The sequence below is a fragment of the Stomoxys calcitrans genome, chromosome 1 (assembly GCF_963082655.1).
Source record: "Stomoxys calcitrans chromosome 1, idStoCalc2.1, whole genome shotgun sequence".
Taxonomy (NCBI): Eukaryota; Metazoa; Arthropoda; class Insecta; order Diptera; family Muscidae; genus Stomoxys; species Stomoxys calcitrans.
Genome location: NC_081552.1, coordinates 138685489 through 138707962, shown reverse-complemented (window position 1 = coordinate 138707962; position 22474 = coordinate 138685489). Strand labels below are relative to the sequence as shown.

At 39.5% G+C, this 22474-nt stretch overlaps 1 protein-coding gene across 1 annotated transcript in view; it reads right to left on the bottom strand.

The window, feature by feature from the left end:
- Positions 1–14175: 14175 nt before the first annotated feature.
- LOC106095286 (sorting nexin-33) overlaps positions 14176–22474 on the bottom strand; it is a 51607-nt gene continuing 43308 nt past the window's right edge. The window contains exons 2-3 of the mRNA XM_059365920.1: positions 14674–15323; positions 14176–14612 (exon numbers count right to left, since the gene is read on the bottom strand). Of these exons, the coding sequence (XP_059221903.1) occupies positions 14321–14612; positions 14674–15323 (942 nt within the window). The 3' untranslated portion in view covers positions 14176–14320. The remainder of the gene's footprint in view (positions 14613–14673; positions 15324–22474) is intronic.

Genomic DNA, 22474 nt, shown 5'->3' with positions numbered 1-22474 from the left:
CTTACAGCTGCGGAATTATCGACCTGTAATGTAGGAATTTCGATGTAACCAATAACCTCAGGCAACAACGACATAGCCAAATGATTCCTTTTGTTGCTTCCGTTGCTGCGTCTATTTTAACTTCAGTTGTTGACGTAGCCACCATTGACTGTCCTTGTCTCAACCAGGAAACTATGCCACCAGCAAATTTGACTACTACTCCGGATGTTGATCTACCTGTTTTTAAGCATCCGTCGATATTAGCATCACAAAAAATTTAAATGTGGGGTCTTCTCTACAGTTGTATGTAATTCCATAGCTTAAGGTACCGGCGATATAACTAAGTACTCTTTTGACGCGAATTATGTCTTCAGATGATGAGTTCTCCAGTATTCTTGACGAAAATCCGACGCTCTACACTTCCTACAGCTTGTCTATATGGGAATTTTTTCTTCCCCTGTTGCTTGTTGTTGTGTTGATACGCTTTTGCACTCTGAAAAGTTGAATTTCTAACATCTTTTTAGCAAAAGCTTTTTGGGATATGGTAATCTTTTCTTCATTTCTTTTAATTTCAAGTCCCAAAAAAATAGCAATGCAATGCAAATTTTGCCCATGAACATTCCACAAAAGAACGGGGGCAAACTTCACACATATCAATGAGTGCAGTTCGATTTAAGTTTTAAGCTCAATGATAAGGGGCCTCCTTTTTATAGCCGAGTCCGAATGTCGTGCCGCAGTGCGAAACCTCTTTGGAGAGAAGTTTTACATGGCATAGTACCTCACAAATGTTGCCAGCTCCTAATGCTGGGAAAACCACCGTTGAAAAATTTTTCTGATGGTCTAGCCAGGAGCCCAGGCGTTAAGCGTCTTAGGCGGACAAGCTAACCTCTGCGCTACGGTGGCCTCCATCTTTACATCCTCTTAACATACGATTTTCAATTATCTTAACAACTCATTTAAAAGGTTTTCTAAACACACATATACAAGGAAGGATCTGATTCACATGCTTTGAAACCCAATTTTCACAAGAAAGTTTCCAAATTTCCAATTCCAGCACCTTGGAGCTTGTTTTAACCATGACATAATTACCAGGTAGTGTACCGTAAACAGCTGAGTACAATTTTTTCTCGCGAAGTACACTATCTGTCAACCCGCTGATGCAGGGAACTAGTTTTGTGCTAGAATTGCTACAACTTTGAAGTAAGCAGTACTAGTTCCACATATGTTGTTGTTGTTGTTGTAGCAGTTTATTGTGTTCCATCTTTCGTCTGCTTGATTTTGTTGAGTGACAAGACCCAGGAACTCTGCGACTGCGACAGGGATCTGGGTCTGAGTCGAGTGGGCCTGGCCGGGCAGTTAAACAGGTGACGTGTATCGTGCGGTCCCTGGTTACAATCGGGACATACATCTTGCACGTCGGTATCAATCCTAGCTCTGTGGGAATAGAGGCGGCTGCATCTGCCGGAACATAATTGAGCCAGAACTACTCTGCTTTGCCGGGGGAGGTCGATTTCTTAGGGTGCAATGGATGGCGGTCGTTCTCCAAGGACTACATTCACCCGGTAGCCAATTACCGCATCTGCATGAATGTTGTTTAGACCCGCTTGATATGCCGCTTGATCTAGAGGTTCTCTCTTGTAGCGCTGAATCTCACGCTCTAGATCATGTAGATCTACCTTAAGGCTTCTGGGCGGTGGATATCTATCCACAAGATGATGATTTGGATTGTTTCTGCGATAACAGCCCAAAAGGTATTGCTTGGACAGCATGTAGTTATGTCTTCGCACTGGTAGGATGTGGAGGTGGTCCACATGAGAACTGAGGAGACAGCCCGTCGCAGTTCGGAGGGCGGTATTTTGACAGATCTGAATATTATTCCACTGCGTGTCACAAAGTTGACGAGACCATACTGGCGATGCATAACTTACCACAGACCGGCCAATTGCTTTGTACGTGGTCAACAAGGTTTCTTTGTCTGCTCCATAAGTGCTGCCAGCAAGTGACTTGAGGACCTTGTTTGTACTTTTGACTTTATCGCAGATTGCTGTGACATGTGGGGAGATTGTGTATGAGCTGTCAAATGTGACGCCAAGTATTTTGGGACACTTGATGGTCGGAATACTTCCAGTGTGTTTAATTGGCGAATTTAACATGGGATTGGTCGCTTTTGTAGTGGATTGACCCCCTTTCGCTTCTAATTTGCAGCAGAACTATACTAGTTATTTGGGTATTTGGCCTATTCTGCCACCAATCGATCTATGCTAACCCTAGTTTTAAAGTAAGCGATTCCTGACAGATTACAGTGTAATAAGCGGGGATCCTATTGCTAAAATAAACCCAATTTTTTGTTAAAATTGTTTTTATTTCTATTTTAAGATTATAATGACAAAACAAAAAGAATTCAAGTATATAGGTATGCATAAGGCAAAAAATCGGAAAAATTTTAAAAATCATTAATATTAGTCAATTTTCACAAAAAATACATTATTTTTTGAAATTGTTTAATTATCCCAAGAAAAAGGTAGACCAAATGTTTCGCAGCAAGTCGATTCAATCCTTATAATACAATAGTTGACTTTAAGGCAAACCAATTTTTTTCTCACTACTTTGTGTATCGAAAAGCAACAGATTCAATTATAATTTGTAAAGAACGAATTACATATTGTCATTTTATACTTTCAAAACCAGCGGTTAAGAATCATTACACACACAAACATAACAAAATGACGCGAACTAGTAACTTACCCAAAATCAGAGCAGCACTAATCACTGATTTTGACAGATAGTGCACACAATATTTTGTTGTTGGGCGACTACCACCACCTGTAAATGTATCCGACGCTATACACTTCCTACAGCTTGTCTATATGGGAATTTTTTCTTCCCCTGTTGCTTGTTGTTGTGTTGATACGCTTTTGCACTCTGAAAAGTTGAATCTCTAACATCTTTTTAGCAAAAGCTTTTTGGGATATGGTAATCTTTTCTTCATTTCTTTTAATTTCAAGTCCCAAAAAAATAGCAATGCAATGCAAATTTTGCCCATGAACATTCCACAAAAGAACGGGGGCAAACTTCACACATATCAATGAGTGCAGTTCGATTTAAGTTTTAAGCTCAATGATAAGGGGCCTCCTTTTTATAGCCGAGTCCGAATGTCGTGCCGCAGTGCGAAACCTCTTTGGAGAGAAGTTTTACATGGCATAGTACCTCACAAATGTTGCCAGCTCCTAATGCTGGGAAAACCACCGTTGAAAAATTTTTCTGATGGTCTAGCCAGGATTCGAGCCCAGGCGTTAAGCGTCTTAGGCGGACAAGCTAACCTCTGCGCTACGGTGGCCTCCATCTTTACATCCTCTTAACATACGATTTTCAATTATCTTAACAACTCATTTAAAAGGTTTTCTAAACACACATATACAAGGAAGGATCTGATTCACATGCTTTGAAACCCAATTTTCACAAGAAAGTTTCCAAATTTCCAATTCCAGCACCTTGGAGCTTGTTTTAACCATGACATAATTACCAGGTAGTGTACCGTAAACAGCTGAGTACAATTTTTTCTCGCGAAGTACACTATCTGTCAACCCGCTGATGCAGGGAACTAGTTTTGTGCTAGAATTGCTACAACTTTGAAGTAAGCAGTACTAGTTCCACATATGTTGTTGTTGTTGTTGTAGCAGTTTATTGTGTTCCATCTTTCGTCTGCTTGATTTTGTTGAGTGACAAGACCCAGGAACTCTGCGACTGCGACAGGGATCTGGGTCTGAGTCGAGTGGGCCTGGCCGGGCAGTTAAACAGGTGACGTGTATCGTGCGGTCCCTGGTTACAATCGGGACATACATCTTGCACGTCGGTATCAATCCTAGCTCTGTGGGAATAGAGGCGGCTGCATCTGCCGGAACATAATTGAGCCAGAACTACTCTGCTTTGCCGGGGGAGGTCGATTTCTTAGGGTGCAATGGATGGCGGTCGTTCTCCAAGGACTACATTCACCCGGTAGCCAATTACCGCATCTGCATGAATGTTGTTTAGACCCGCTTGATATGCCGCTTGATCTAGAGGTTCTCTCTTGTAGCGCTGAATCTCACGCTCTAGATCATGTAGATCTACCTTAAGGCTTCTGGGCGGTGGATATCTATCCACAAGATGATGATTTGGATTGTTTCTGCGATAACAGCCCAAAAGGTATTGCTTGGACAGCATGTAGTTATGTCTTCGCACTGGTAGGATGTGGAGGTGGTCCACATGAGAACTGAGGAGACAGCCCGTCGCAGTTCGGAGGGCGGTATTTTGACAGATCTGAATATTATTCCACTGCGTGTCACAAAGTTGACGAGACCATACTGGCGATGCATAACTTACCACAGACCGGCCAATTGCTTTGTACGTGGTCAACAAGGTTTCTTTGTCTGCTCCATAAGTGCTGCCAGCAAGTGACTTGAGGACCTTGTTTGTACTTTTGACTTTATCGCAGATTGCTGTGACATGTGGGGAGATTGTGTATGAGCTGTCAAATGTGACGCCAAGTATTTTGGGACACTTGATGGTCGGAATACTTCCAGTGTGTTTAATTGGCGAATTTAACATGGGATTGGTCGCTTTTGTAGTGGATTGACCCCCTTTCGCTTCTAATTTGCAGCAGAACTATACTAGTTATTTGGGTATTTGGCCTATTCTGCCACCAATCGATCTATGCTAACCCTAGTTTTAAAGTAAGCGATTCCTGACAGATTACAGTGTAATAAGCGGAGATCCTATTGCTAAAATAAACCCAATTTTTTGTTAAAATTGTTTTTATTTCTATTTTAAGATTATAATGACAAAACAAAAAGAATTCAAGTATATATGTAGGTATGCATAAGGCAAAAAATCGGAAAAATTTTAAAAATCATTAATATTAGTCAATTTTCACAAAAAATACATTATTTTTTGAAATTGTTTAATTATCCCAAGAAAAAGGTAGACCAAATGTTTCGCAGCAAGTCGATTCAATCCTTATAATTCAATAGTTGACTTTAAGGCAAACCAATTTTTTTCTCACTACTTTGTGTATCGAAAAGAAACAGATTCAATTATAATTTGTAAAGAACGAATTACATATTGTCATTTTATACTTTCAAAACCAGCGGTTAAGAATCATTACACACACAAACATAACAAAATGACGCGAACTAGTAACTTACCCAAAATCAGAGCAGCACTAATCACTGATTTTGACAGATAGTGCACACAATATTTTGTTGTTGGGCGACTACCACCACCTGTAAATGAATATATACTTGGTTTTAACCCATAAAGACTCTACTTTAACTTGCATACTTTATTAGATTGACCTGAATATCCTTCTGCCTGTTTATGTTCTCCATATAAAAATGCCGTTGATACATTAAATTGTGCGAGACACAAGTTTTGACTTGCAACTGGACTAAATGTCTCATTATAGTCAATCCTCTCTCTTTGAGCAAATCCTTTGATTGCCAACCCTACTTTATATTTGTCTACGCTACCGTCTGGGTTTGATTTTACTTTATATACCCATTTTGAAGGAAGAGCCTTGCCACCCTTGGGGAGTTTCTAGAGTCCATGTTTTATTGTCACAAAGTGATTTCATTTCAGAATCCATGACAGATTTCCACTGAGCGCTTTGCTCAGCTTGCTATTTATTGCTTCATTAAAAGTACAAGAATTTTATATTCCGTAAAAAAAAATTTCGATAACAAAATCCTCATATTTCGAATTTGATATTAACGTTCTATCTCTTAAACGTTTTGAAATCGGCTCGTCGTCATCAGAATCTTCATAATCATTTCCTCTACATGGTCTTCTGCGCTATTTCCATCCGAAATTTGTTTTGAAATCGGCTCGTCGTCATCAGAATCTTCATAATCATTTCCTCTACATGGTCTTCTGCGCTATTTCCATCCGAAATTTGTTCCTCTATCTTCGTTTGGATTTTGAGCGTTGATCTGCGACAGTCGAGGGCGGTTTTTGTGTTCAGAAATAAGTTCTCCAGGGATTTAATAGCTGCCAGGCTGTTTGAAAAGGTATTTATCGTCGTTATGACGTTATATCGTAGCCATTCCACCACTTCCTTAAATGCAAGGATCTCTACGTGATACACACTGCAGTTATCGGGTACCCCTTCGATATGACCAGTTCTAGATCTTTAGAGTACACCCCAAAGCCCACCTGATCGTTTAGTTTGGAACCATCCGTATAGAAGTCTATGTAACTTCTGTTACCAGGGATATCGTAGTTCCAATCGGTTCTATCAGGAATAGTGGTGCAGTCATTTTTAGCAAAAAGCGGCTCAGGTAGGGTGTAATCCACACTGCCTGGAACATCGGATATTGTATCAAGGATAACACAGTGTCCGGAGCCGCAGTAGGTGGATTTTTGATAATAGGTCTGACAACTGCAGTATATATCCACTGCTTGACACGCGGTCTAAATCCCCAACTTTTGCCTATGGTTCTATTGCAGGTGTATAGCGCAAAAGTGGCCTTTCTGGCCCTTTCTAAAATGTTGGATTTGAAGTTCGATTTCCTGTCCAGCAAAACACCCAGGTATTTTGCGATTTCTGTAAATGGAACATTCTCTCCACCCAACGAGACAGGTTCCGCTGTAGGCAACTTGTATCTCCTGCTGAAAAGAACTACTTCTTTCTTGCACGGATTTATACCCAGACCGCTTTCTGTAGCCCACTTTGCTATTGCACGTAGAGCTTCCTGCTGGGAGACTTCCCCCTAACCGCAATTGCCACGTCATCAGCATACGCGACCACTTTTACACCTTTTTCTTCCAGAGACAATAATATATTATTAATGGCTATATTACAAAGTAGAGGAGACAATACATCTCCTTGAGGAGTTCCTCTGCTGACCCATCGTTTTAGATCCGCAGATCCCAAGCCTGCCGTAATGCATCTTTTAGTAAGTAAGTTATTAATAAACTTTCTTACGGTAAAGTTGATGCCTAGAAACTCCAACTCCTTCATGATTGACATCGGTTTTACATTATTGAAAGCACCTTCAATATCAAGAAATGCTACCATTGTATATTCCTTGACAGCGAGAGAACCCTCTATGTAGCCGACTAGGTCGTGAAGGTCTGTTTCAGTGGATTTGCCTCTAGTATATGCATGCTGATGCCGCAACAGGTGATCTCCAGGGATCTTTGCCCTAAGGTATGTGGTAGCGTTTTCCTACTTTCGGAATGAAAATGGCCTTCGTGTCCCTCCATCCAACAGGTATATATGACATTCTGATACAAACAGAGTATATGTCCCTAAGCCAGGGAACCAGTCTAATAGACTCAGCTTGTAATTCAATTGGTGATACATCATAGCGACTTAAAGGAGTCGAAACTTCTTATCACCCAAAGGATTTTCGGCTCAGACACAATTTCCCTAATAGCCTCCGACGAATGCATACCAGTGACAACCTCTTCTGGCGCCACGTTGTCCGTTGGAGAATTTCTCGGGAAATGTGTATCAACGAGTAGTTCCAGTGTTTCCTCACTAGACATTCTCCATACATTCTCTGACTTCTGGATATACCCGACCGTAATAGGTCTCGATGACAGAATCTTCCTTGGCCTAGAGGCCTCAGATGTATCCTCCACGGAGCTGCAGAATTCTACCCAGGATTTGTTCTGAGCCTTTCTAAGCTCGCCCTTCTATTTTCTTAGCTCAGCCTTATATATGTCCCAATCGTGTTTCAAATTGGCTTGGTAAAATTTTACACACAAGGAGTAAATCAGATAGAACGCGTCTTTAATTTTGCAATGTGCATGGAAACATCATGAATAGGACTTCAATCAAATTTGAAGGAATCAATACATATTTCAAATTGTAACTTCAAAGCATATCTGCGGCTGAATCTTGATCCATAATCTTCTGGTAAATGTCATCACTAACTGCACTCAGCAATAACGATGTTGCGTAACTATTGGCCTTTCTATAGAGATCCATTGATGATTTAAATATTCTTTTCTGTTCTACTGTGGCATTTTCTGCTAATGGGGCTGGCTTCAATTATCTTCTTTCTATTACAGTAACAGTTTTTTTGAAGAGTAAAGCTATACAAAATTGTAGATATTTGAAACATACAAACAAATAACAAATGCCTACACGATTGCTATTAAAAATCTTAAACATATAAAAGTACAATATTACAAAGTACATTTATATAATGGTAACAAAATATAACACTAAATTAATAACTTCAACATTTGGCACGGTGTACTTTTGTCGAAGCTAGTCACTTTTGGTGTGGGAAATGACTTCGTTCGATTTATATCGAGCTTTTTGCGAGATTACACTATACGAGTTAAATTATTTATTTTTTAACAAAGTAGGTTAAGTTTTCATTTTCTTTGTTAGTTTATATAACACTTTTGAGTTTTAAAAAATATGTTAGATTTAGTAGGCATTGGATTGTCATTTTCTTTTTTTTTTCATTGCACAAAAAAAATTGATTCATTCGAAAAAATATAAGTGACGTGTCAGGAAGCAAAATTAAAAATATTCATAAATTTGTTAATTGTTTGCGTTTAATTTCGTTTTGCACCCTTAACCACGTCAATTGGTGACCCCGACTACACGTTAAAGCACATAAGACAATGTTTCATTCGCCAACCGGAAACGCCAGCAGAGCCCTAGGTAATCATTTTGATGAAATCATTCCTGGAATGAATTTACCATTGGCTCATGGTAAAATTTCGTCAAACTCTATAATGGATGACCCGCTACCAACAGGCCCAGTGGAGGTTTCAAGAGTTTCAGTGAAAATTCCACCATTCTGGCGCAACAATCCAGCATTATGGTTCAAACAGCTTGAAAGCCAATTTATAACATCTGGAAAACATCCGATTCATTCAAATTCCATACAATTGTTGGCTCCATAGTCGCAAGCGTTCTTTCGGAGGTATGCGACCTTATTCTCAATCCACCAGAAACAAATATGTATAACACGATAAAGAAGAGTCTCCAAGAGCGTTTCATGGATTCGGAAGAGAAGCGGTTGAAGCGTTTGTTGCGTGAAATGGAACTTGGCGATAAAAAGCCATCAACATTACTCCGTGAGATGATCTGTTTAGCCTCTGGTGAGGTTTCGGATGAACTTTTAAAAACTCTCTGGATGCAACGACTTCCGAAGCAAACTCAAGCAATTTTATCGGTGAGCAGTGAATCTTTAAGCAATATGGCGGCTATGGCCGATAAGATTTCTGAAACTGCGAAATCATGGGATGTTGGTGCTATATCCTCAAGAAAACCGACAGAGTCGACACAAATTCGGGATTTAACAGCCAAAATTGAAGAAATAACCAAGAAGATCGAGGAACTCAAGAAGCCGTTCAAAACCAAAAGGCAGGTCACAGAGTAAGTCACGTGATAAACCTTTTTGTTGGTATCATTATAAGTTTGGTGATCGTGCTAACAAATGTGTCCAGCCCTGCTCATTTGTGCCAAATTTGTCTCCGGAAAACTAAAAGGCTTCTCATCATCGGACGGATGAGGACTGCCAACAGATATGTCGCCTTTTTGTTCGTGATACAAACCTAAAATATGAGTTTCTCATCGATACTGGTGCTGATGTATCTGTGTTCCCGGCTACCTCAACTGAAAAACGCCAAAACCCATCAAGTCTTGAATTAATAGCAGCTAATGAGTCCCCTATTAAAACATTTGGTATAAAAACTCTTACCTTAACTCTTGGCCTCAACCGAAAATTTACCTGGAATTTTATCGTTGCTAGTGTCAACAGACCAATAATTGGCGCTGATTTTCTTAGCCATTTTGGGTTATTGGTTGATGTAAAGAACAATCGTCTGATAGATAATACGTCCAGATCAGAAAGTAAAGCAACGTTATTTTCTGGATCTTTAAATTCTGCAAAATCAATTTCAAAAAACTCAGAATTTTGTAAGCTTTTTCTAAAATTTCCTGAACTGACGCAAAGTGGCAATCGTATTTCACCAGTGAAGCATTCTGTGAAGCATGTTATCAACACAGAAGGTTCACCGGTTCATGCAAAAGCACGAAGATTGTCCCCTGAGAAGCTCAAAATTGTAAAGCGTGAGTTTGATTTGATGCTGCAACAAGGTATATGCCGTCCTTCGAAAAGTTCCTGGGCAAGTCCGTTGCATTTAGTCCCGAAGTCAAATGGAGAGTGGCGTCCATGTGGCGACTACCGTCGTTTAAATGCTGTTACCACTCCCGACCGCTATCCTGTTCCTCACATACACGATTTTGGACACATGTTGAGCGGTAAGCAAATATTTAGTAAAGTGGACCTTGTTAAAGCATATCATCAAATACCAGTTGAAGAATCTGACATTCCTAAGAATGCAATTATAACTCCATTTGGGTTATTTGAGTTTCCTCGAATGAGCTTTGGACTTTGTAATGCAGCTCAGTTTTCAGCGTTTCATACACGAGGTCATACAAGGTTTGGATTTCTGTTACACCTATATAGATGATATCCTCATTGCGTCAAACAACAAAGAGGAGCACTTGGAACATCTCAGGAAATTATTTTCAAGATTTCGAGAGTTTGGTGTTACTATTAATTATTCCAAGTCGGTGCTCGGAGGATATGTAGTCAATTCAAATGGTATCAAACCTCTGCCATCCCGCGTAGAAGCAATCAAAGGCTACAAGTTGCCAGAAACTGAAAAAGAGCTGCGAAGGTTTTTAGGAATAATAAATTTTTATAGACGATTTATTCCGATATGGAGTTCCGTCATCTATTACAACCGATCAGGGAAGACAATTTGAATCTGTTCTTTTTCGAGAATTTTCGCGGTTATTAGGAGTAAATGTTACCCATACAACACCTTACCATCCGCAAAGCAATGGCCAAATTGAAAGATGGCATAGAACAATGAAGGCAGCTATCAAGTCATATAAATCGCAGAATTGGGTAGAAATTCTTCCTGTAGTTATGATGGGTTTGCACTCGGAAATTATTCAAGATGTTGGTTATTTTTCTGCTGAAATGGGTTTTGGTACCAACCTCTGACTTCCTGGTGAGATATTTGATAACGTCAACTCTTAATATTCAGACAATTGGATCGACGAATTTCATAATAATATGCAAAATATAAGACCAACTCCTGGAATAAGACATGGGAAGAATACAGTTTTTGTACCCATGGATCTACTGAAATGCTCACATGTTTTTGTAAGAAATGATGCAGTTCGAAAACCTCTACAACCTCCCTACGAAGGCCCATTTCAAGTAATTTCGCGGAATAGTAAGATATTTAAAATTAGACGAGGCCAGGATAAAAAGGTTATATCCATCGACCGGCTCAAACCCGCCTATCTCTCAAATGAATCAGAGCCAATTCAAGTTCCGGATACTTCAAGAAATTTACAAGGAACGTCAACAATGAAATTACGATCCGGAAACAAAGTATCATTTGCTCCTGGACTATAAATTTCGTTTTCACTAGGGAGGGGGTACTGTGGTGTATCCATATTTGTTATTCTCAATCGTTTAAATTATTTATTTTTTAACAAAGTAGATTAAGTTTTCATTTTCTTTGTTAGTTTATATAACACTTTTGAGTTTTAAAAAATGTGTTAGATTTAGTAGGCATTGGATTGTCATTTTCTTTCTTTTTTCATTGTACAGAAAAAATTGATTCATTCGAAAAAATATAAGTGACGTGTCAGGAAGCAAAATTAAAAATATTCATAAATTTGTTAATTGTTTGCGTTTAATTTCGTTTTGCACCCTTAACCACGTCAGATGGATTCTCATCCATTGAATACAAATTGACCGCAGGTGAACCACGAGGTTATGTCCTTTCTACCTCCATTTTCCTTATTTTCATTGACGATCTTTTGTGTCAGACTTCAAATCCGATCTACTCATTTGCGAATTACAGCAACCTCTGTCGTTCATATGCTTTCGACCATATGCCGAGTATACAAGAAATCGAAGACATGAGGTGGAGTATAATTGATAAACTCTGCCTGGACTTGATAGCCGTTTCAGGGTGGGGTCAATTGAACAGAGTAGATTTTTATTCAGGGTCCTCCTTGGAGCGGCTTGACCGGGTTCAGAAGAGAGCGATGATGTTAATCGGCGATGGTAGGATACCAACTCTATTGCAGTCGGAAGGTGGACAGCCTGGCGCTGTTTTATAAAAACTATCTTGGTCTTTGCTCCTCAGAGATATGTCTTGTTATCTCTGAAGTACGGAGGTTCATCAAGGACCCAAAGTTTTCAAGGAAAGCTCGTTTTTTACCCGAACAATACGAATGTGGAAATCTTTCCCACTACTTACGACCTCCAGAAATTTAAAACAAATGTGAACAAACACTACTCCCTCTTGCCCCCTCTTACTCCTAATTTTCCATTCGCCAACGCAATAGGGGAATGCCCTGCGTGTTGGTTAAATATAAAAATGTGGGTGATATCAACTCTCACAAAGCCCGATAAACCCACGCAGATAAAGAAAATGGTGAAAGGAACTACAACTTTCAGATAGCCTTTATCTTTCTCGGCACCACTATAACCGAAACAAATGAACCCAGTTTTAAAATAAAACGAAGGATAATATTGGCTAAAAGATGCTACTTTGGATTGAGCAAGCGAGCCACCTCTCGACGGACGAAAATTACACTATACAAGACACTGATACTACCCGTGCTGTTCAATCCCATGTCAGCCGGTTATACGTACCGGTTTGGCCCGATGGAGTCTTTCATCGGTAAGGGCGGCAGTGTACAACACACTGCTACAACAACAACCCGTGCTGTTGTATGGGTACATGCGAAAGTAGTACTTGGAGTGTTTGGGAGAAAAATCCTTCGAAAAATATATGGACCAGTTTGTGTTAATGGAGAATATAGGCATCGTATGAACCACGAGCTGTATGACGACAATAACATAGTTAAACTCATCAAAATACAACTGTTGCGTTGGCTAAGTCATGTTGTCAGAGTAGATGAAAAAGCCACAGAAAAGAAGTCTTTGAAGGCGATTACGGTGGTACACGCCAACCGGTACGACCAAGAACCCGCTGGAAAGATCAGGTGGTGGGAGACACCTCGAAACTTGGTGTCAGAGATTTTAGAAGGGGCGGAGAAGATCGAAGAGCTTAGAACACTATTCTACGCTCGTCTAATGGGGCAAATGTTTTGTCATAGGCAATTTGAGTAAATAAGTAAGATGAGTATAACTCAGTCGTAATAAAACATATCTGTCATATGCACTGATTTCCCGATATATAGATTTAAGCCATATAAGCTGCATTTATTTGTTGGTATTGCTGAATTTTGAAACAGTGAATATATATATATTATTTGAATGCAGCGGCTGTGCAGAACATAAAGATCTTGAGAAAAACGAATTTGAAAAATTTCTTATAGTCGCCCAATATACTGCCAAGGTGTACCTGCATCCCTAAAGAAAGTAATATGTCGTACCATTTCGTACATTGTAATACATAAATATACGAATTAAAAAAAAAAAAAAACTTCTAGTCGTATACTTTGTTCGGTCTCAGATCAATACTTCGATGAGTTACAAACGGAAGGACGATGTTAGTATTACTTTGAACGGGACAAGATAGTTATTGATGGATAAAAACTTTTTGAAAAAATTTAATATAACGGTTATTTTTTGATAGGACCTCATATACTGTCAAGGTGTACCTGTATCTCAAAAGAGCCCTAGCTCAATCTATAAAGAAATTACCAAATATTACCAATAACAGCAAATATGTAGTTTATTACTCGTCGTTACAGTAAATGCCAAATTATTTTCCGTCGTTCAGATGGCGATTTTCTATTGTTAACCAAAAACAGCTAATTTTAACGAATACCAAATATTGGGTTGCCCAAAAAGTAATTGCGGATTTTTTAAAAGAAAATAAATGCATTTTTAATAAAACTAAGAATGAACTTTAATCAAATATACTTTTTTTACACTTTTTTTCTAAAGCAAGCTAAAAGTAACAGCTGATAACTGACAGAAGAAAGAATGCAATTACAGAGTCACAAACTGTGAAAAAATTTGTCAACGCCGACTATATAGTTAACTTTCCTGTTTTAAGCAATTTGCTTCAAAACAACTAAAGATCTCTAAAAAGAAAATTGCCTCAGTGGCCTAAATGACGGAATACCTTTGAATGTGTCAAGTCCATTTGACGGACAAAATATATATTAAACATATGATGTAGTTTTATTCGTTTACTCACTTTTATTAGCGCCTTAAATAAATATGTATAAATTACATTTAAAAAAATAGATTTCCTATTTAGATATTGGAATAATAAGAACGATCTTTTCGTATGTAAACAATAAAAGGAATAATTTGTGGCTTCAATCAAATTGTGCGTAGGCGTCCTGCAGCTTTGAAACTATACCGGAGTAAAATTTTATTTGCTCCTCTATTAGAGATTTTAGTGTTTGCTTAAGGTGAGTTTCGCGCTCAATTTTAAAATGCGACATTTCCGCCATAACTGCGTACGACACAATGTCTGTACGACGGTTAACATCAACAATTTGTGAGTTACTCATCTTTTGTTCGGCGGCAAGGCGTTCACATTCTTTTCGCTTCTGCATTGCTCCCTTGTGAATCGATAAAATGTCAGGAAAAGAGTTTAATACGCCCCTAAATACATAATATTATGGTTACCCTTTTAAATAGATACAAAATTTAGATGATACTTTACCTATATATATGCAATCTGTCGGAAAACGGCACCCAATCCAACTTTGGTTGCTCACCAAATTGATGTCCTATTACGCAAAATATATCTCCAATCTTTGAAACGCAATCCGCAAGTGACTTGTCTCCACATGAAGATCGTTTTTCGTCGAATGCAATGGATCTTGATAAATCTGTTAATCCTTCGCCGATGCGTTGAAATTCCTTTTTTGATTGAGTTTGATATTTTTTGGCCATCTCGTTGGAAATTGTCAATAAATTTCGTACAGATATGTCCATGGAATGAATAAATTGGGAGCAGCTTTCCATTTGGAGGTCTACATTAGATTGTAGTAACTGCTTCTCTGGTGGCGAAATAGCCCAGCAATAGGTGATTCCCACATATGTATCGCGTTCTGCTTTCCTTTTACCCAATTTCCACACTTTTTCGTCAGTACAAGTTAAAAAGTGATGCCAAACTTCACATTTAGAAAGTACCGGGTGTCGACATACCCAATCTACAAATTCTTGCAATTGAACGCGGCGATGCTCTACAAACTGTTCCTCATATCTTCCCGATATTTGTTTATCTGGCAAAGGTGGAATTGGAATCAAACAAAATTTTTCCACCAGTCTCTCGTGTAGCCAATCAAAATGCTTATAACGTCGAGACACCTACAAAAAATAATAAAAGTGAATTGGAAATAAATAAGGGTTTTAATTAACAACAAGTTAACAAATACTATATCATTATAACACATATAACAGTGCGATAAACGTATCTAAAATGTAGATATGTAGACTCAACATACCTTTTCGTAAGTGGCAGCTACCTAATCTGACAATTACCTTATTATGATATGACTTAAATATTTATTGGGAAATTATATCCCTTTTAACCATGGTGAACAATTTTAGCAACATTGAATATTTGGTTGAAAAACTTGTCAAAAGACGGGCGAGTAGGACAAAGGTTTTAATTCAAATATTTATTAACTCAAATAATTTTATTGTGTTTTTAAAGTAAATAAAAATTAACAAGTAAAAGCGTGCTAAGTTCGGCCGGGCCGAATCTTATATACCCTCCACCATGGATCGCATTTGTCGAGTTCTTTTCCCGGCATCTCTTCTTAGGCAAAAAAAAAGGATATAAGAAAAGATTTTCTCTGCTATTAGAGCGATATCAAGATATGGTCCGGTTTGGACCACAATTAAATTATATGTTGGAGACCTATGTAAAATGTCATCCAAATCGATTAAGATTTGCGCCCTTTGGGGGCTCAAGAAGTAAAATAGAGAGATCGATTTATATGGGAGCTGTATCGGCCTATAGACCGATTCAGACCATAAATAAACACGTATGTTAATGGTCATGAGAGAATCCATCGTACTAAATTTCAGGCAAGAGCCTAAAGCCTCTAGAGGCTCTAGAAGTCAAGATCCCAGATCGGTTTATATGGCAGCTATATCAGGTTATGAACCGACTTGTACTTTATTTGACATAGTTGTTGAAAGTAACAATAAAAAACGTCTTGCGAAATTTCAGCCAAATCGGATAGAAATTGCGCCCTCTAGAAGCTCAAGAAGTCAAGTCCCCAGATCTGTTTATATGACAGCTATATCAGGTTATGAACCGATTTGAACCATATTTGGCACAGTTGTTGGATATCATAACAAAATACTACGTGCCAAAATTCATTCAAATTGGATAAGAATTGCGCCCTCTAGAGGCTCAAGAAGTCAAGACCCAAGATCGGTTTATATGACAGATATATAAGGTAATGGACCGATTTGAACCATACTTGGCACAGTTGTTGGATATCGTAACAAAACACGTCGTGCAAAATTTCTTTCCAATCGGATAAGAATTGCGCACTCTAGAGGCTCAAGAAGTCAAGACCCAAGATCGGTTTATATGGCAGCTATATCAAAACATGGACCGATATGGCCCATTTACAATACCAACCGACCTACACTAATAAGAAGTATTTGTGCAAAATTTCAAGCGGCTAGCTTTACTCCTTCGGAAGTTAGCGTGCTTTCGACAGACAGACGGACGGACAGACGGACGGTCATGACTAGATCGACATAAAATTTCACGACGATCAAGAATATATATACTTTATGGGGTCTCAGACGAATATTTCGAGTAGTTACAATCAGAATGACGAAATTAGTATACCCCCCATCTTATGGTGGAGGGTATAAAAATAGTATGGCAGAGCTGGGTTGAAAGAGAGAAGATACTGCATTCATCTTCACTGGATTTGACAGCTGTCCAGATATGCCGTCATGTGTAATTCATAAGGGTAGCCAGTATCAAAAAAAAAAACGGATATCAACTCTGCCAACCTGACGATAGCTCGTCTTAGAGTTACAAGTATTCTTCGGAATGGTGACCACCTTCTTGATACACTTCGTCAACCTCTGGAAACAAGGCACACCATGGCTTCATCTTTTCACTGTTGGCCACAGTGCTGAATTTATGTTGATTTTGCAGTGCTCCCTCGATGTCTTCAATTACGAATCTGTCGAATCGAAAACTTTTTTGGCGATGTATAGGCCCCTGTATTTTGCATCAAGACTCCTAGATTCCCCAGTGCCTTCGTTGTACTGGAAAGGTGGTTTCTCGACAAATCTGGCTTTCCACACCTATCTCGTTGCTGACATGTTAATCATGGCGTCCTCTCAGCGTTCGTTTGGAGTCGTCATCTCCTTGTCATCGGCATCCACAGACAAAAGTTTGTTATCACTGATATCTAGTAGTTGAAAATCGAAAATAAGATCAATAGGTGAATACTTGTCATAACATTGACCGACGTATTGATCTTACATTGGACATGTCTGAGTTCGTTGTCCCAATCCTTGGAATTCGTTGAAGTCCTCAGGAAGGACAAATATTTTGGTTCGGACGTTCGGCCAACCCATTACTTCACCTCTCATTATGGCCATTAACTGCATAAGCTTAGGATCCAATTTTTACTTCGTGGGAATCGAATGATCTGTCGTGATGTCTATTAGCATCAGCTTCGTTGTTACATCTTCTGGGTCTGCTTCTTCTTCCAGCTTTATTCGAACAGCTTTAACAACCAACGCGGCACAGTGAAACCATCGGTGTCATGGTTTTCATATTTGAAATAGCAGAGCAATCAGTGTAATAGTAAAAAGTTTTCCAAGTAAATACATTCTGAATTGATCACAAGCTTCTACTAGCACAAGATCCTCCAATTCATATACATAGTATTTCCTAACCGAATCGCTGCACATTAGACTAATATAGGCAATTGGCCTTCTTGACCCGCCATCTTCAACCCAAGTTCTAAAAGCATTTTCACATTCGTGTGAGCAAGCGAATGAAAAATCCTTTTTAGTCAATCTGGTTTGTGGGGCAACAGTGTGAGCATTATTCCAGAAGAAAATACGAAAATATCCAATTAAGCCCAAAAATCTTCTAACCTCGGTCACATTCATCGGTGTTGAAAATTCATCAATCGCAATAGTTTTTAATCAGCTTGTTAATAAAACAAGAACGTTACGCTGTCATTCATGAAGAAACATTTCGAAATCCGAATATTTAGCCCCTCTCGTCGGATAATTTAAAAAAATTCTTTAAAATTCCGCAGGTCTTCCTTAAAAGTATAGCTTCGTCGACATAGCTAACAACTTTACCCTCATCGGCTCAATTGGCTTCATCATCATCATCTTCTGGAACGTACATGATGTATTCTTAAACCCGAAAGGCGTTCCATTTAATTCAAAATGACACTGTGAGTAATGAACGCAGGGTAATTTTTGGAATGTTTATCTACTTTTATATGGTATTACCCGGACATTAAAAATCAAGAGTTGTAAATACATTTTATCTGAAAGTGTCGACAGCGCACCATCCACAGTTGGCATTGGCCATTTATCCCGGAAATCCGCACATAGTCCGTCCTCACCATTTGTACAATCGGTTGATGACGGACGGATAATGTCCAAATCCAAAAGCTCGTTCACTATTCGGTCGACCACTTGTTATTTTGGAATCGGTATGGCATATGGTTTTCTCACGACTGGTTTGGGAGATGTTACCGATATCTCCATCTTTATTGTATTACATTTTCTAAGTCCATTTAAGTTCTAACTGAAACAAATCGAATAATTATTCAATAAACTCAATAAATCTTCACCACACTGAATATTATTATCTTTTAAAGAAAACACCTGGCACTGCCCATTTTCAATCACCACTCGACCATTCACCATAATGCCCAATCCAATTAGAACTTCACAGGTCACTTCTTTATCATCGCCAACAAAAATTTCACAGTCATAGCATTGCCCGTCATTTGTTTATTAATACTTGAGTTCTTACGCGCACAACGATATTCACCTCCCGCGCACTTCCCGAATAGATTATTGCAATGAAATTCAAATCATTCATTTTCACGTCCTTGGTTATTATTTTCGTGTTTACAATTACATTCACAGATTTTTTTGCGCTTTTCGGTGGCTTAGGACAATTTGATAATGTGTGTCCTTCCTCGCGGCAATTATAACACACCGGACCACTACGGTAATTTTTCGATTTATTGTCACTTGTGTCCTCTTTGGTTTTACGTTCAAAGTCTTTCTTTACCGGCACATTCTGTCGCACTTGTGCAAACCTCATCATACAACCCGTCAATAATATATTTAATTATCTCTTTATCGTCAAAAGCGCCACAACGAACGATAGCTAACATGCTATAGTAGTACTCAACCATTGTTTCACCTTTGTTTTGATTAGTATTCATTAATTGAATATGAATATCGGCACTATTTACAGGTTAGATTCAAGTGACAGTTTGTCAGACTGTCAGCATGTTTTCCGATTAGACAGTGATCTGTTATGACGAACACAATGACTGAGACGTCTGTTCTAGCCAATGAAAGCAAAGCAGTAGACCTCTTCAAGACTAGATGAGGCCACATAGTTTTGGAATGCTCACAGCCCACTCTTTGTGACCATCTATCATTCGTTGCCCTTCGGACCTGGTCCTGAAAACTTAGCTTACATGTCGCTAGAGGCATACTCACAGATTCCAGTGTCCCTGGAGTGTGTAAGGTAGTTCCCAGACTCGCACGGTCGTCCGCTTTACAATTCAATGGGATATCTCTGTGGCCCGGCACCCAGAACAGGTGAATTTTGAACTGTTCAGCCATCTTGAGAGATATGCGACAGTCGAGGGCGGTTTTTGTGTTCAGAAATACGTTCTCCAAGGATTTAATGGCAGCCTGGCTGTCTTAGACGATATTAATGCCAATCGTCGTGATGACATTATATCTTAGCCATTCCACCACTTCCTTAATTGCAAGGATCTCTGCTTGATACACACTGCAGTGATCGGGTAACCTCTTCGATATGACCAGTTCTAGATCTTTACAGTGCACCCCAAAGCCCACCTGGTCGTTTAGTTTGCAACCATCCGTATAGAAGTCTATGTAACTTCTGTTACCAGGGATATCATAGTTCCAATCGGTGCAACCAGGTACAGTCATTTTTATCAAAAAGCGGCTCAGGTAGGGTGTAATCCACACTGCCTAGAACATCGGTTATTGTATTAAGGATAACACAGTGTCCGAAGCCGCCACATGACCAATGAGAAAGCTCCCTTAACCTCACGGCAGTGATCGCTGCAATTTGGGTAGCCACAATGTCCAGAGGCATAGGATGTAGCATTAAATTCAGTGCATCAGATGGTGTCGTCCTCAGTGCGGCTGTGATGCACAAACAAGCCATCATTTGGATCCGGTTAAGTATTGAGCAGCAGGTGGATTTTTGAAGCGCCGTCCACCAGACCACAACACCATATAGCATAATAGGTCTGACAACTGCAATTTATACCAAATGCATGACACGCGGTCTAAACCCCAAACTTTTGCCAATGGCTCTCCTGCAGGTGTATGGCGCAAGAGTGGCCTTTCTTGCCCTTTTCAAAATGTTGGATTTGAAGTTCAATTTCCTGTCCAGCAAAAGACCCAGGTATTTTGCGCTTTCTGTAAATGGAACATTCTCTCCACCCAAGGAGACAGGTTCCACTATAGGCAACTTGTATCTCCTGCTGAAAAGAACTACTTCTGTCTTGCACGGATTTATACCCAAACAACTTTCGGTAGCCCACTTTGCTGTTGCAAGTAGAGCTTCCTGAAAAATATCTCTTAGAGTGCTGGGAAACTTTTCCCAAACCGCAATTGCCACGATATCGTCATACGCGACCACTTTTACGCCTTTTTCTTCCAGAGACAATAATATATTATTAATGGCTATATTACAAAGTAAAGGAGACAGTGCACCTCCTTGAGGAGTTACTCTGCTGACCCATCTTTTTAGATCCGCAGATCCCAAGCCTGCCGTAATGCATCTTTCATTAAGTAAGTTATTAATAAACTTTCGTAGGGTAGAGTTGATGCCTAGAAACTCCAACTCCTTCATGATTGACGTCGGTTTTACATTATTGAAAGCACCTTCAATGTCAAGAAATGCTACCATTGTATATTCCTTGACAGCGAGAGAACCCTCTATGTAGCCGGCTAGATCGTGAAGGACTGTTTCAGTGTATTTGCCTTTACTATATGCATGCTGCTGCCGCGACAGGCGATCTCCAGGGATCTTTGCCCTAAGATATGTTTTTATCAACCTCTCAAGAGTATTCAGCATAAGGGATGACAGACTAATAGGACGAAAATCTTTCGCCTTCGTGTGGTAGGGTTTTCCTGCTTTCGGAATGAAAATGACCTTCGTGTCCCTCCATCCAACAGGTATATATGACATTCTGATATATATATATATAGCTCACCGTAATAGGTCTCGAGGACAGAATCTTCCTTAGCCTAGAGGCCTCATATGTATCCTCCACAAATCTACCGAGGATTTGTTCTGGACCTTTCTAAGCACGCCTTTAAATTTTCTTAGTTCAGCCTTATAGATGTCCCAATCGTGTGGTGCTTGCTCTATTGAAGAGTTTTCTGCAGTCTTTCCTTAGACCAACCACCTCTGGGTTCCACCATAGCGGTCGCTGTTTGCCTCTTGGCTTGGCACTAAGGCATGCTGACACAATCGAGTCATTCAGGGCCTTCGTGATCCGCTTGACCATGATATCTATATCCTCCGTAGTTTCCACTTCTAGTCTAGAAGTGATAGTGGTGCATAATTTGTGGCGAAATTTATCCCAATCCGCCTTTTTTCTGTTTAGCCGAGGGACCACTTTTGCGGTATTTTCTCCAAGGTTAAACTAATATAGCGATGATCAGAGATACTGTGGTCATCCAACACTTCCCAGTCGCATATTATTCCACTTATATCTTCCTATACAAAGGTAATATCTAGTACCCCTGCCTGTTTCTGGTGATGTCCATTAGCATCACTTCCTATAATGAGGCTATTATTTCCTACAGAAGCCGCTTCAACCAGCGACTTAAGGTTTGAAAGCGGCATCACTGAATCGTGTGCCATATATAGGGAAGCCAGCCAGTAGTGAGACTTGTTTCTTTCAAGGCTGGCTACTACTAAATCTTCAGTGTTTAGCGACGGAAGAAGAAAAACATTTAGACTACCCTTTGCAAGAATACAGACTCTGTGTCTCCCATTACCAGTACCCTTGAGAAGTTTAAATCCCGGAATTCTTAGTACACGTACCATTCCTCCACACACCCATGGTTCCCCCAGCCATACGGAGAACCTTTTGTGCCGCCGAAACGGTCTTACAATGGTGGAGATTTGTCTGTAGAAATCGGACCATAGTCAGGATTCAGAACTTGCACCATTGTTGTGTTAGCCTCGTCTTTTTATTCCACCAGGAGTT